The sequence below is a fragment of the Idiotropiscis lumnitzeri genome, chromosome 18 (genome assembly GCF_059441095.1).
Source record: "Idiotropiscis lumnitzeri isolate Australia: NSW breed Sydney's pygmy pipehorse chromosome 18, RoL_Ilum_1.0, whole genome shotgun sequence".
Lineage (NCBI taxonomy): Eukaryota > Metazoa > Chordata > Actinopteri > Syngnathiformes > Syngnathidae > Idiotropiscis > Idiotropiscis lumnitzeri.
In genome coordinates, this window is record NC_142408.1 from 12201070 (window position 1) to 12217986 (window position 16917).

At 39.5% G+C, this 16917-nt stretch overlaps 1 protein-coding gene across 1 annotated transcript in view; it reads left to right on the forward strand.

Annotated features, from left to right (window-relative positions):
- The window catches only part of LOC148319548 (uncharacterized), a 49027-nt gene that overhangs the window by 1959 nt on the left and 30151 nt on the right, over nt 1-16917 (forward strand). The window contains exons 2-16 of the mRNA XM_088282172.1: nt 7758-8462; nt 9712-9756; nt 9904-10023; nt 10725-10763; nt 10859-10912; nt 10980-11033; nt 14352-14459; nt 14579-14632; nt 14898-14951; nt 15151-15195; nt 15274-15327; nt 15826-15870; nt 15956-16009; nt 16466-16510; nt 16621-16674. Of these exons, the coding sequence (XP_088138298.1) occupies nt 7758-8462; nt 9712-9756; nt 9904-10023; nt 10725-10763; nt 10859-10912; nt 10980-11033; nt 14352-14459; nt 14579-14632; nt 14898-14951; nt 15151-15195; nt 15274-15327; nt 15826-15870; nt 15956-16009; nt 16466-16510; nt 16621-16674 (1530 nt within the window). The remainder of the gene's footprint in view (nt 1-7757; nt 8463-9711; nt 9757-9903; nt 10024-10724; nt 10764-10858; nt 10913-10979; nt 11034-14351; nt 14460-14578; nt 14633-14897; nt 14952-15150; nt 15196-15273; nt 15328-15825; nt 15871-15955; nt 16010-16465; nt 16511-16620; nt 16675-16917) is intronic.

Consider the following 16917-nt stretch of genomic DNA (forward strand, 5'->3'; position numbering starts at 1 on the left):
CCCAACTCACAGTGGGATTTGGAACATGGGTGGTCCTGCGGAGTAAAATAAGAAGGAAAAAAAATACATGACAGCATTAATGCCAGGCTCAACAGAGTCACAACAGAAAGTCACACGCAAACGTTTGCGCATGGATGCAATTAAGTTTCTGGTCAACATATTCTGGTGACAGAATGCTTTTCAACAATGAACACATTAGCTTTGATGCATATGATTCTCTTTATTCCCAATATCTCCTCATCAACCAGGACATGTGAGATCATGATTGCCAGGGGATATTTGCTTTAGATTAATCACAAAAAATTCCATGATTAATTGCGATTAATCATATTTTTTGTGAAGCTTTTATCAGGTATTTACTTGAAAAATATCTTGCAATTCATGTAAATTCACGAGATTTGAAGTGTATTTTAAACCAAAGTTCTGTTATAATAGCTTTCTTTGATTATTGAATACAATCTAAATGGAGTTATCTTTACAGGAATCTTTCTTAGAAACAATTCTCAAAACTTGTACAGTACATTTAGTAAGCAGCACACTCCAGCAGTGTTGGTTTGCAAGGCCCAGTAGTAACTGAAGCTGTGTGTTTTTTTTTCTGAGATGATGTAGAGATGATGTAGAGCTAATATCGTACAGTGTTTTAATTTGGCTTTGCAAGATATGCAAATAATTTTTTTAAATAAAGGAAAGTGAGTTAACTGAGTTAAAATACTTAATCGCGTTAATTAAAAAAAAAAAAAGTTAACGTTTTAATTTTGACAGCCCTAATATCCATCCATTATCTTTTACCGCTTCTCCTCACTAGGGTCGCGGGGTGTGCTGGAACCTACCCTATCTTCGGGCAGTAGGCGGGGGACACCCTGATCTGGTTGCCAGCCAATCGCAGAGCCCTAATGTATATGTATATATATATATATATATATATATATATATATATATATATATATATATATATATATATATATATATGCCACCCAAGTATTGGGATCCATATCGGATCGTGACAAAAGTGTATCGTCTCAGTCTTAGTGTATATTACCATGATATTCATACAACAGAATGCCATGGCTTACTGCAAGCGTAATCGCTTTGTGTTCAATTAAAAAGCCCCAGTTTTCACCCTAATTTTATAATATTATGAGTAGTTTTAGATGAGCAAGCATCATTATTTCAGTTGACATTTTCCGATTTAAAATGGGTGCCTTGGCCCAATAAAGGTTAGGAAACACTGCCCTAAATCATCAGGCCTTTGCCCCCATTTTCCAGGTCAACCAACTGCCGCTTGCAAGACCAAGCCAGTCTGAAAATGTTTGCATACCTGTGTCTTGGCTAGATTTACGGACCTTGCCATTCGATTATGCCTTTTGTAGGAGCAAGTTTTCATTGTGCTCGCCTGTGTGTGCGTGTTTGTGTGCATGCGCGCACGTGTTGATAGCGTTCTTGCCTGCAGCACTTTGTCATTCAACGGGGCCACCATCGAGTTCTCATGGCCCGTAACGCTCATAAGAGTCGATCTGTCAAGCTAGACAGACTCCCAACAGGCTGACGGAGGGACACAGTAATAACCATTAACGCAGTCCAGGTGTAGCCTGCCAACATCTGCCCTCATTCTGAAGGCCTGACTGGCCTTGTTGAGATTCGCACAGACAGCGTGTAGTGACCGTTCTGTTATGTATTACTGCATATCATGTGCTTTTTTTTTTTTTTTTTTTTTAAAGAACAACATGAATGAATTCCCAGCAGTATACGAAGTATGTACACTATTAGGCTTAAGCTTCAAGTTTGTAAGAATGAAACTGGTCACTTCCATGAATGTAACTATGGCCTTGAAAGATATGAAATGGAAATATTTAATTGTCAAACCTCTAATCCATCTTTTGTAACAAAGGCTAAAACATACATGTGTTTTTAAAGCAAACTCCAAAATGACCCTTTGATGAATATACATATGTGCCTAGGCTTTCATATTTTATGTTGCTTTGTTGCAACATTTAGGTTTCAGTACTTCCACCTACTAAATTTAGCGTGTGATCTCATGCTGTGATTATGCCCGAAACTATTTCTGTTTACTTATATTACATTAGCTGCATCATTCATCATACATTGTCTCGTTAATCTGATTTTAAATTTTAATCTGGTCAGAAAAGATTTAATAAGATCCCAAATACAGGTGGCAAATTTTTGTGTTGACGTAAACAGATAGCACGTACCACCGGTAGTCATGTTGTGCATAATCTAGTAAGATTTTGATATTTTACAAAGATTCCCACTCCGAGGTGCATAAATTGGGCTTTTAATCACGCTATTTGCTGTTGGCAACAGGTGTAAAAATTGTGGAGACCACCGTGTTTTAAAAATTGTTTTTACCATTAAAAATTTGGGAGCGCACTGAATGAGCAAAATAAACTTTGAAGTAATGGAATTGGATGGGTTAGTGACAGAGGCAAATTTACATATTACTGTGTTAAAGAAAAATAAGTTGATCTTTCCATGAAGCCATTTTTCATTTATTATCCACTAATGCCTGGAAATGCAGTGATGGGAGGAGCGTTGACATAGGTGATATGGCATGACTCCTTCTTGTGACCTTCTTCCAGTTAATTTCGGAGCTTCTAAGTTCCGTTACTGAATAAACAACATATCAATAGGTTTACATGAGCAGAACTATTTCTCCCACTGCCTCTCATTTTGCCTTCACTACACTTTGCATATCAATATGCACCAACTTTTCAGATAAGGTATTTAAATATGTTAAATCAACCATTGCAATCCTTCCCAGGTTTGATTAATCGATTTGCGCATGCTAGATGCATCTAGTTGCATATACTCCTCCCAGAATGGGTTCTACTTCACTGCAATAATTCCAGCAGGCACAATCCTGGATGTGTCCGGTTTGTAGATCAATTCCCACATCTAATTGTGTGAGGAATCCAGTTCACGTGCATTTTTGTACATGCAAACTTTTAATAAATCAGAGTAGTAGTCACTCTTTCCGTGTATGGGAATTTGGCAGACGACGCTATTCCGCTCTGGACGATCTAGCGGGCCCAGGGCAGAAAGTAGACTTGACCTTCGACCAACTAAAAGCAGGTTTAAGTGTAACGGGATTTTGGAGGATTTGATCGATGCAAAAGCAGATCGATTCTGTGCTCTGCTGATATGTGTGGGTGGATTTAAGCGTATTTCATTCATAGCGGTAAATATGACAACAGCGTGCATCGCACACTCTGAATCTTTGTAGAAATCAGTTCATTGAATGTATTATTAGTCTTCTTCTTCTTCTTTTGGTTTCCTGGTCCAGAGTTTACAGCGGCCAACTTTACATCATAAGTGGAGATCTTCCTGCGGTTCTTTACAAACACAGTTTGCGCATGCCGATATCTTGCATAAACTCCAGCGAGCCAGTCCGCTTGCCTCATCTGGGCTAGATTTCAAGTAAATGAGTAGCACCGCTTTATTGGCCCGTCATCAAGTCGATAGTGTTCACTCCCACAATGGCGCAAACGGCCATTTCTACCTGTACGCATCTACGAAGATACTGGAAGAAAGAATACTCCACCCATGTGCCTCTGTGAGATGAGACCTACGCTTGGCTCATATTTGAAGCCTTCCTTTCTTGAAATCCTGTAGGGGAGTCTGACAGCCTGGGAGAAGATAAGCTGAGGGGGGATCCAGTGTCCGTTTGACAAGCAGAGCAGGCTGCCTGACAGTGGATTAGAATGAGAAAGTATGAAAGGGCCTTTGTATTCTCTTGGGGCACCTTGTTTGGCCTCTTGCCTCCTTCATTCGCCTCATGTTGACCTATTGACTTACAGCACATAGATTTTTTTTTTATCTTGTTATAATTATTTCATAGATGGTCCCTAATTAAACTAGGATTAAACTTTAAACTAAATTTACACTTATTCCACTCTAATTATGGAGTGGGCATGATTTGGTTTGTGGTGTGAACATGCATCAGAATTAATTGAAAGGTATTTGTTGTCTTAGGGGACAGACTATTCATATTACTCCCTAAAAATGTGTTTTATGAGGTGAAAAATGGAAACTTATCGTTGTTGTCAATCACTATTTTACAACCATCTAGTGTAGTGGGTAGCTGAAATAGTTTTATGTTCGTCATATTCATTCATTTGATATTTTTCTTGTTAGGTTGGAGGGCACTGTAGTCACATAATAGTGGGTGGAGTCAAGGAAAAAAATAACACTTTCCAAGCCATCAATAAATCATCTTCATTTGTGCTGGCACAGCTCTCAACTAGACATTGCATCTGGCTCACTATTGCAGCTGTTCTTTCCTCACTTTCTTTAATTGCTCCCCTATACGCGTGTCCCACCTGGCCTTCAAAGGTAATTTGTTCTAAATGTTCCAGTATTCTGGCGGCATGCAATGAGCCAGGAGTCATTTGATATGGCCGTTTGCGCTCCTACTGTATGTTCTCCAGAGTCTGCTCTGCCCTCCAATCTCTCAGGGTGAGCTCCTGCCACACTCCCACCTCCTCATTTCATCATCTCCTACTCTCCATATGTGCGTTCCCTGTCAAACCAGTGTGATACAACAAAATGTACATTTTTATCCTGAGTGGCCTCCTTTGTTGTGATGTTTCATTATTTATTTAAGTTTCATCTATCATGCAACATGACTAACAAGGGAAGAGGCGGATGAATAATAGTAGTGGTTTTAGTGAATAAAAGTACAACAATCCTTCAAACAGCGTGACGGGTCTTTTAAGGTATGTGCCTTCAAGCGTAATTGGATGGATATAGCGGGACTTTTTTCAGACTTCATCATCCTCAAATATTAAGTAGGTCGTGCTTCCCAATTTAACAAACAGTTTCTAGTTAGATAGGCAACTTAACACAAGTGAACAATACTTCACCATCTTAATCAAGTAAATAAACAAACAACAATAAACTTGTCCAATATCAAGCTAATTAACATTTCATATTTTCCCACGCTTTGGAGGTGTGCATTTTAATTCTACCCATTACCAAATTATGTTAACCCAGACCCATAACTGGTGGAAAAAAAGAAAATGACCATCCGAAACATCCAGCAGTCATCTTCGCTCATCCCGTTGACCAGTCGAGAGAATGAGATGAGAACTGAGTCATCGTGACTGGTCAAACGATTTAGATTTAGTCAGCCATGTGCTATTAAACTTGATTAGTACATACAAATTACCAGTTGTACGAATTTTTTGCATAGAAACGAGTGACAAATTGTCTGCAGGGTGTCAGATTTGCATGTTACATGTCTATTTTTAGGGACATTAAATAACATCCTTTGGGAGACTAGGATTTGTCAGTCTACCAATATTTGGGGTATTCCATAACCTCTACTGGGCCTGCAGTGTGATGGGTGAATTGTTGACCTTATGTCTTACTGAACATACAGTATATAATATCATTTTATTGCGTAGCTTCCAAATGTTGACTTTCTTCACATTATCTTCCATCAGGAACAGCTCCAGTTTGGAGGGAATTACTTATTTTTCACAAAATAAAATATATTACAGCAAGTGGCTTTTATTTTAGGCATCATTGTCCAGTAAAGTTCTGCTGGGTTCTCTTCTTTTGAGGCATATTCCTGAATTATGAATGAAGGACAAAAGGATTACTTGTCAGAATGGTGTGAATAACAGATCCTGACCGGCATTAGAAATGAAGCACTTTTTCATGTTCTGTCTCTGCAGATGTCTCTCTGATGCACAATGAGGGTTTCCTTATATTTGGAGTTTGTGCTCCATGCTGTGATGGGCTGCGACCTGTGGACTTGCTTTTTTTGGTGTGGTGACTTTTCAATTTGTGGAGCTGGAGCGGCAAGCTGGTGACTAATTTTCTCGGGTGAAAATCTTTGCAGTTACTGCTTGAAATCTGGACCCTGTCAATATCACCAACTTGAGATTTTGTTTTTGCTGGCAGTACTTTATTGTTTTACCAGGCCTACACTCAAGCCACTTTGCTGTTTGCCCTTATTTGTCAGTCTCGCTGTCTTCACTTTTGTCTTTGGTAAGTGAAATTCATGCGATCACACCCCTGACCTGGTAATGACTAATATTAAATCTGGTATTTGTACCGTGGAAATTATGATGCCATTCATTTCTGTTGCCTTACTGTAAGTTACTGTGAAAAGCAACTCAAAACTGAAGACAACTGTCTTTCAACATTCTCCAGAGCAACTCAATACTGTTGCTACATTCAGTCTTGATTTGCTTTTTACACTAACTCGTATTAAGACAACAGAAATGGATGGTGGCAAAGCAAAAATACAAATAGAAGAGGCAAGGCAGATTTATTTATAGAGCACATATAAATAATATCTTCATTCACACAAGGCAACTCCATGTGCTTCACACAAGCAAAGACACAATGCAGACATTCAGAAGCAAAGCGGAGAAAACAAAAGTTGCTTCCAAAAATCATTGACATTTAAACATATTAACAGACAACTATGAAATCATTTAAAAAAAAAAACATAAACAAATGAAAATCTGAAGTAAGTAAGTAAGTTCTTATATAAAATGTTGAGAAAATGCTTCGCACGATGGCCTCACAGTAAGACACAGCAGCGGTCGTTGGTTCAAATCCGGCTCTGGGCGTCCTGTGTGGAGTTTGCATGTTCTCCCCGTGCCTGCGTGGGTTTCCTCCGGGTACTCTGTTTTCCGCCCACAGGATAAAAACACGGATGGTAGGTTGATTGATCATGACTGCTGACAGAAGTCAAAACGAGAGTGTCACATTCTTCCAAATGCTTCAAAACAGTACACAGTTACATAGTGCCGAGGAATGTTGATCCTGGACATACAGTGACATCAATTTTGATAAGTTTGAAGGAAGTACTAGCAATTATTTGCTTCCAGTATATGAACACAAACATTTGTTTTTTTTTTACTTTTGAAATAAATATTTTTTGAAGTCCGGAAAATGGGGGTATGCAGTATAAAACGGCTGACATTCTCTAATGTCTGAAACCTCTTCTTTTTTTTTTTTCTTTTTTTTTAATTTATGCTGACGTAAAGAGGCAGTCACTGCAAAAATGTTTTGGTTGGAATTTGATGACATTGTGATGAATCGCTACTCAACCTGATGGATAAAGGAACTTTAAGTCTTGCATGATTTGTGAGGTGCTATGAGGCATAGTGGTTTGGAATACACCATATTACTGAAAACAGAAATGTCGAAAAGTACCACTGGGAAGTACCATAATATAATATTTCATCATAATAAAGTGGATTTAAAGGATTAGCCTTGAGCCAACACAAATCTGTGTTCCCCATAGAAAAACAAATATCCAAAAATAACAAAACAAAGATTTATGGCGCAGTATCAGCACATGGTCATCATGAACTTTCGATCCCAAATTTATAAACGAGGCCCAAAGAAAACATCCTGGATTGTGGGACTAATAGCAATACTCTCATTGGGTTATGAAGACGGAAATGTAATGAAGGTGATATGCCAAAGTAAAATAATTTTCATCTCTCTTGCTCGGAACACGTTCCGTTTTTATTTATTTTTAATTTGTGTACTAAAAATGGCTACATGTTCTTTTTTATAACTCATCTAATTTACTATCACAGTCCACTGTTAACATCAAGATGCTTGAAAGCTCATATCCAGACAAAAGTGAAAAGGAAAATTTGTTCCAAAAACTGCATTCAAGAAATACACAATGGTTGTGGCGCATTACGATCATGACGTGTGTGTTTTGTTACTCACAATCGACAACTTTGTTTCTCTTCTTTATCTCTTAGCAAGATGCGATGTGGCGACGAGGCGCTTCTCGAGGAGAAGGGACTCTGCCCACAGGAACAAGTCATAAGGGTGCAGTGGGACATGGAGATGTCTTTGTTGTGGATGAGGACACTGAATTATTAGATTTGACTTTGCAAGCTGCTGGACAAATCAACCCTCAGTGGAAACCTTTCAAAGATGGACTCAGGGGGAACCAGAAGGGGAAGCCCGGCGTTACGTTAAAGCATTTAGAGGACAACATCACTACAGATAAAAAGGTTGACCCAGGTGGGAGGACGGCATCATCGTTCCCAGGAAAACCAACCAATGACATCATTAATCTTGATAGTAGAAATAATCGCAAAAAGCCTGTTGCGATATTCACTGCTCCCCCCAAGCTTCCCTCAGATCCTCAACCACCCTTTGACACAGGTGGACAAAGGGAGGACACTGATAAATGGACCGACTCTGTCTCACCTGCATCTTATTTTTTCGACCATAGTCCATCTGTCAGAAAGGCCGATGATCAGGTCAAACAGTTAACCACACAGAACATTTCATACACTAACCATCCAGCCAAACTCCAAGCTAAATTTCCAATCAAAAGCAAGTCTGGAACCATAACCATTACATCTAAAGATGGAGACCGTGTCCTGGGTTCAGATGGCAAATTGTATCGGCTCAAACCTGGACCACCGGGCATAATAGGTCCTCCTGGACAAGAGGTAAGTGTTCTTCATGTTGTAATGATTCTGCATTAGAAGCCATTATTGTAGTTTGATATCAATTAAGATAATTTTGAGGGAAGTACTGCAATTGTACCTTACTAAGGGTGCCTTTTAGTGCTGAATCATTTTTAAAAATAATCTTTTTTTTCATTTTTTTTCTTTTTACTTTTTATATAGCAATTTTTTTTCAAGGTCATCTTGTTGAGTATTTAATAATGGACCGACGTTGTGCATAATTTACAGCACAGCACGGCACAGCATTGAATTTCAAACAATTATGGGAGGCTAAAAACCACAGCCTATTTATCTTACCAGTCTTCCAATTTCGATGGGCCTCGTCTCCAATTCAGTCAATGTTCTTGAAATGATGTCACTCTCGCCTGCCTGGATCTCACTTCAGGAAATGTATTACTTCGAATATATGAAATAGAAAATATTTTTTTATGCTTTTTGTTTTTGGATGATTTTTGATTACTTCATTTTGATTTTTTGGGGGCATTTTATGAAATTACTTCACACTGGGTCTTTAAGCTCCGAACTTTTTCTTCTCAGAAAGCAGCCTTTGCAATTTGAAAAGAGTGTTCTACTACATTGCGATGTCAATTTGAATTTGATTCCTTTACTTACTGTGTGTGATTGGACATTTCCTTTTATCTCAGGCATGACGAAGATGTGTTTTAAAGATTTCTTTATGCATGTGGACTGAGCCTGCCGTATTGTAACAACCAATTTGCTTACGTGCGTATCACTGAACAGCTGGGATAGACTCCAGCACCCGCCGCGACCTTTGTGAGGAGAGGCAGTAAAGATAATGGATGGATGGATGGACGTATCACTGAATGGCAAAGTTTTAGGATACAGCTTCGAGCAGAGGATGTTTGGCTTGTATTTATGCTTTAGCCTACAACTATTGTCTATTAGCCACACATCTGAGCTCCATACACTCACATTTTTTTAAATCAAAAATGATTTTCCAGTTCAATTGGTTTTTCGTTATTGAGTATTAAATTCCTCATTCCTGTTCAAAATGATGACATTTTGCAAGCTCACTGAAATTGAAATAATCTGCATTCAAGCATTTAATGATGCTAGATGAGCTCTGAAGCTAATAGGTGGTGGTGTCCCGTGTTCTATTTTTTGTTAATGTAGCCCCAATTGTACACATCCAATAAATTTTGTATAAAATAGATTTTTTTTTACGGCTTTTGCATTTTCTTGAGTAATCATAATGTTAACTTATCTTAAGGGCTGTGCTGGAGAACCTGGATGGCCTGGATTTAAAGGCGATAAGGTGAACAACTTGACTCACAAACCAATAAATCATTTTTTAAATACAAACACATCTTTTATCAGCTCTTAATGTGCTTTATTCAAATTTTAACTCGTCATATAATTGTGTTGATTCTGATCTATTTAAACTGAATTATGATTCACAAAGGGTCAGCTCGGCCCTGAAGGAAGTCCAGGAAATAAAGGTGACCGTGGCCCTCCAGGACCACCAGGTTTACCAACCCTGTACCTGTGGAGGAACACTGCTGAGGAATGGGCAGCCTTCCAGGTATGATACACACCTGGCTGACTAAAATACTCATGTCATGTTCTTTTGGCTGAAGCAGGTTACACACACATAGGTTATGAAAATGTTGATGTAAAATAAAAGTCGAAGAAGACGATAACATCATTGCCAAACCATTGCTTGCCAACTCTGTTGCTTGTCAGTTCTATTGCTGAAAAAGTTGAAGGCACATTATATAAACACTCAACCCAATGTTTTGATCTTCTATTTCAGAAGAATCTCACCAGAGTTTTACAATTTGTTTTGACCACACACACAACAGATTGCATTATTTTAAATATTGCCAGGATTTTTTTTGGGGGGGGCAGTTAGATAATCAAGACAAAGCAGACTTTGGGGTGGAATTCGGGAATCTGTGCAATGCGTGCAAGAAGAACATCTGTGCTCATCTGCTTATTCTTTAAACAATGATTTCAGCCTCATGTTATGGAATGCATAGCCAGCATGTCAGAATGATGGAGAGTCATTTATTAGAGGACAAAATGGGAGAAATATATCTGCTAGTGGTTTGTGGGTTGTCATTGTTCATAATTTGAATTTATAAGCCGTCATCCCCCAAGAGGCTTTTCAATGACAAAGTAAGGAAATGAACTGCAGAAATGTTACAGTTATAGAGATGAATGAATCAAGGATGTTGAATTCAATGTCATTTGGTATCTTCTGTGTGTTTGTGCTTATTGTAGCAAAGTAATTTCTACCAGTTACTCCGTGCAGGTTGGCCTGTAAGTATGCGGTGATGATTAATAACATTAAAAGTCACATGAACGTTATTTATTTTAATCCTCATTGATCATGTTTATTTTTTGTGAGCTTTCAGAGTGAAGATGGTCCTGCTGGACCGCCTGGAGAGATGGGCAAGACTGGCATGCAGGTTAGGAATTCGCACGATCAGTGATCAAGGCTCATTTTTGAATGGTTTGCCTGATTTTTCTTCTCAGGGTCCCCCTGGCGAACCTGGCGAACGTGGGCGACCGGGGACACCAGGAGAGATGGTAAGCACCAAAGCCATCATTTGTTCGAGATACTGGAGTTTTTAAGAAGTATAATATAAATAGTGGTGTTTTGTGTTCGAATATGCATATTTATTACATATACCATATTTTCTCGACCACAAGGTTCACTTAAAAGTCTTCAATTTTCTTCAAAATGGACAGGGCTCATTTTAATGTGGCACCCCTTATGTGTGTACCAAAGTCTGCCAATGTTGTGTGACATTGTGAGCACACCGCTTGACTGACTGGGAGCATTTCCTGCCGACACGCTGCTTATATCGAGGAAAGGCGTACGTGACTGACGAAAGCAGTCGGAGGTTAAAGGGGTGAGCGTGAAAGAGGACGCTAAAGGCATGGTCCCAGTAGTACTATATTCTCCTGTATATTTCAGAAAATGAACTCAGATCTTGCCATCTTTCCAGTCATTGGATATCGGTATAAACAGGGCGTTCAAAGTGAAGTTGCGAACGATGGATGCCGAACGCAGCTGTACTAAGACTGGGAGGCAGTTACGCCACAATTTGTGAATGGATTGTGGATGCTTGGGCTAACGTCTCCGCTTGCAATGTTGTTCGACCTTTTGCAAAAGATGGCATCATTCCTGAGGAGTCGCGTGGCAATGAGACCTGCTGTGTTAAATACTTAAAATACAACCAAACTCAGTTTTGCTCCCGCTGCCATTTTAAAAACGCAAGCTAGCATGCATGCTCCTGTACGCTTTAGCGTGCATGCATTCGACCGTATGTTTCAAGATAGTGAATGTTTTACCATGCCTGCGCCCAATAATTTCGTGAGCTTTTTTGTATGTGTTAAACATAGAAATAGCACAGATAACTGAGACATCGCCTCAGTGTGCCTTATAGTCGTGAAAATAGGGTAGTTATGAGTCAGGCTATGGGCTTATGTACCATCGATGCCAGATACTAGATTTTGGTCAATCAATCTGGAAAACAGCAGTCAGATTATAAGAATGCACTTGAAGAGAACATAAAGGCGTGAAACCTAGTCATTTAAAATGCAGAGACAATTTAAGCTTCCAGCATTGCACAAAACAATTAAAGGTAATATGAAACAAGCCTCCTGGAAGTCCAGTGAGAAGATTGTTGCTTGATTGCCAGACGGTGAACTGGAACCAAACATTGGAGGAAGTTTGGGGATAATCAGAAACACTCAAGTGGAAATGAAGCATTGCACCAGGAGGCAGGCATCCATGTCGAGTGTTGTAGTCTAGAGAACGTGAGAAACTGTAAATGTCCAAGTTGGTGAACCAGAGCATTTTGAGTTCCCTCTGGGTCCTCGTTCCAATTTTGTCTCTGATATAGACCAATATCTGTCCTTTAGATGCCCATACTAACCGCCAGCTAGCAGGTAACAGTGAGTAAGGAGGCCTTTGCAGGAAATTCCTGACAACAACTCGGTGTCATCGCAGAGTTTTGTCATTTATATGATCTAATGTCAGCTGTCTCACAGGCCCCTCTTTAGCTCGGGGCCCTGCGGCAATTGTCTGTCCTGATGCAGCAATACCTGTTGGTGAGATCACTTACACTAATTGTTTCTTGGCATCAACTCAACTAGCTAAAGAAGCCAAATGGGCTTGTTGCATAAATGTGTTTTAGAGCATTAGCAAAACAGCCATAAACTGTTGGCCTACAAAAATAGTCCAGAAAAAGGCTGGCACTGTGCTTTATCGGCGCATGCCAAAGCCATCTCAATGGGGTATATGCCACAGAAGATGCGGGACTTCCGGCCCAAAAAATTACGTAGCGTATTACTGGTGGTACAGATGACATCTTAATTAGTCATGATACTTGTAAAAAAAATGATCAAATGAAAGTACCAGCAAGCTATGAACGCTTATGATCCACATCGCTGTGTGCCTGTGTCTCGGGTTTCAGCGAAATTCAATCGTCCAGATAGTTTTTTGGGATTTCCCTCCGATGAGGAGACTCCACGATGGTGCATTGTCGCCATCCGCAGGGACAATTTTGAAATTACCTGTAACACTTGGGTGTGTAGTTGGAATTTTTTTAAAAGTCATTGGCGAGCCAAGATCAGAGACAGGACGGTGTTTTTTTTTTTTTAAAGAGACGATCTGTCCCTGTGTTGTTTGAGTGGAACAATTACTCACTCCCCCCTTCAAGACCAAGTGTTTAGGAGAAAAAAACCAAGACCTCCCAAAGAAGGGGTGCAACACAGACACACCTGATCAATTAAGGAGGAAACACATGCTCTCTTACCTTCATAATTGTGAATATAATTACAAATGTACATCTTTTATCCTTTGAGGAATTTGGTTGAATTATTTGACTTACTTTAGTGAAAGAAAAAGGAGGTAAATTGAGCAGCAATTGCGTGAAGAATACAGAAATGTCGCTTGTATACAGACATACCAGAAATGGGATTAGTTCTGTCATTTCAGCCGGAAGTCTGTGGCATATTGCTCATTGGCCCATTAGCATGCAAATTCATCATATATTATGTAGGCCTTGTAGTGAGTACTTTTTCCTCACACTCGTGAGTTTCAAGGTTAGACACTCATTTCTGCCCCTCCTGTCTGGAATTTGCATATTTTTTCCCTGGGGTACTCCAGTTTCCTCAACATGTCTAGAACAGGCTAATTGAAGACTAAATTTCCTTATAGAGCACGGATGGGTGCATTGGGTAAATGGACGGATGGATTTTTGGCATTGAATATCATCTGACTAGAAGTGACGTTCGGTAAAAACAAACTAAACAGTAAATTGAATCCAATACATATACAGTACTATAACGTAAATATTACAACGACTAGAGAACAGCACCATCTGCTGGATATCACCCTAAAGCAATATATCATAGTGCGTGTGCATAAATGCATGTCGCATGCATTGTCAAGTGAAATATGCCTCCAGGAATATATTCCAATCCATCCATCATGCCGCCCTCTGCATTAAAGCATGACATCAATCATCCACCACAGTCAGTAATATAATATCGTAAGCCTGAGCAATGTCGGGTTTTTTTCCAACCCATGTATCACTTCTTGTTCTCCACCTGTCCTCAAACTGAGTTATTGCACCCCACAATCTTCATGTCAAGATGTTACGATCCAAGTGATGCCTTGTCTGTGTGATAAACGGCTACGCTGGATCTCAGAGGGCTTCTGACTTCTCACACAATGCTAATATGATATACAGTTGAGGCTGAGCATGGTTATAAACAGTTAATTCCCTACATCACTAGTTCTGCAAGATCTTTGGTCCAACATGCTCTTCACAAGTTAAAGGTTACAGTTGTCTCAAGTAGCATATACTTGTAATCATTTATGTCATCTGAAAGGGTGAGCGGGGCTCTAGGGGTCCGCCTGGAAGAGCAGGGGCCCCGGGCAGAGATGGGGAAAATGGAGAAGATGGTCAGCAGGGGTTCCAAGGTGTTGCTGGATTACAGGTTGGTACTTTATGAAGTTCTATAAAAGCTATAGAATGACACACAGAGATAACAGGATACAAAGCATGTCAAGTGTGTCCATCTCATACGGAACTAATATTATTTTCTATTGACTTCAGGGCCCATGGGGATACCGAGGGGAGCGAGGTTCTAAAGGGGAAAAAGGTGATGAGGTGAGGGCCAAATGGATCGCAGCTGTTTTTGTCATTATCCAGTTCGCATATGATGAATGCAATTTTGTATTATTTAGCACTTCTTTTTTTCCCCTTTGCTGGGCTTTGTGGCATCTATTCTGTCCCTCTTATTTTTGAAATTTTCATTGTCCTATGAAAGCCTGCAACTAACAGTTACTTTAATAATTGATTCATCAGTCGATTCGATCGACCAAGAACTGATATTATAGCGATTATGATTTTTTTTCTTCTCCTTTTACCATAGGGTCTCGTTGGTCGAAAAGGTCCAAGAGGGGAACATGGCGAACCTGGCGAGAAGGTACAAATATTGGTGTATATTAAGAATTATTACCTGTCCCGAGATTAAACTAACGTATACATTTTTATATGAATATGTAAAATCTGTATCAGAGCTGTGGTCATTTGAATATGCAACATTTTTACTACATGGAAAGCAGGTATATTTCTTCAGAAGGGACACATAACTGGTGATCTTGGACTGTCTTTGCTCATTCTAGGGTTCAGTTGGTTTACCAGGGCCACCAGGTTCTGTCGGGCCCAGGGTGAGTGCCCTTCACTTTTATACAACAGAGCAGTCAATTTCAATTTCTATCGGTTCTTATTCGGAATATATTTTGCAGGGGCCTCCAGGCATCCGAGGTGGCTATGGTCCAGAGGGTCCACGTGGACCCGATGTGAGTGACGTACCCGTTAAGGGCTCATTTGTGTCAAATCTCTCTCATCATGCTCGAATTTCCTCGTCACATTTAATTTGTTCTTCATACTTTTTCTTTGCTCCTTTCCGTATTCTCAACCTACTGCTGTATTTATTGTGTTGCTGTACTGTTGGTGTGGCCAACATCATTAAATGAAATGATGAAATAAGATAAAGAGGTCATAATGGGCTTTATTAAGCCTTAACTGCTGCAGTTTTCAGCATTCTTTGAGCAAGATCAGGCAACGCTTGACCGTTCCAAAAATGATGTAACAGATGTGGTGTAATCAAGTGTCGTCTATCATACAAACTTTGATCAATATAAAAGCAAAAATAATGCCCATATATTTTTTGCCTTTAAAGTCACTGTTGTCTTCTTTTGGGCTATTGTATTGTGTTTATAAGTGCAGTGTAACCGTTGATAACCAGGTGCTGTATATCTTTAATGGTACATAATATTTACCCTGCTTGTATCCAGGGGGATCATGGATTGGACGGCCCACCAGGTTTTCCGGGTCTGTCGGTAAGATGAAGACAGTCAAGATTATAAATTATGTTATACAATACTAGTTTTTTACAATTTTTTGGGGTGTGCTTTTCGTGTACAGGGTGCACCAGGCATTACAGGACAAGTTGGTGTTCAAGGAGTTAATGGCTCAAGGGTAAAATGAAACCACACCTGCTATTTCGGACAACCGCAATTCAGTTGTGCAATTGCGATTTTTTCAAATGTGTAAAACTTGACATCAATCTTGACTTCAGGGGAGATATCAACATCGCCCTGTTAGACTACAGCATTGAAGTAAAGAATTGACAACACAGTTCTGTTCATTCCTTTTTGGGGGGTGTTTCTTTTTTATACATTTATTTGTATTTATGTGCATATAGCAGTTAGGTACCAATGAACTTTGTCCTGGTTACTAATTACAATTTTGCTAATCAATAATGGATTTTGAACGTACTAAGTGTAACCTATGTATTTGTCATAAGAGCAATAGCTGTTTAGTTATTATATTACATCTAATGTATACCATGATTACATATTGATGGTCATTAGTCTGAGATCCTTTTTTGTTGGCTCTTTACTTTGTGTGATTTGTTTATTTTTGTGCTTTTAGGGTGACATTGGCCCTGCAGGCAATGTTGGCCGCAAAGGTCCACAGGTATTAATTTTGCATGATTATATTTACGCTTGAATGTTTGAGCTTCTACACAGCAGTGGTGCTTTACATGTGTTTCTTGTATTTCATGTCGTTAATTTTCACTTGACCAGGGCCCACCAGGTTTAGATGGGCAGATGGGGCCTCCAGGACCCAGAGGGCCCCAAGTAAGTACAATTATGGAAGTAGTGTGTACTCATGAGATGTATTGATGGAACAACCCAACCTAAAGTTCTAATTGAAAATTTGATATCTTTAGAAACAAGGCTAAGATAGGGTACAAAGTAGACAGCAGATCAGTGTGGCATCCGTAATAGTGCAGACAAGTTGTCACACTGCTTTATTTTGGTGTGTAACTATATTGCCATAGTGTGACCTGTGTCATGAATGTGTAAAGCTATTTTCACTTT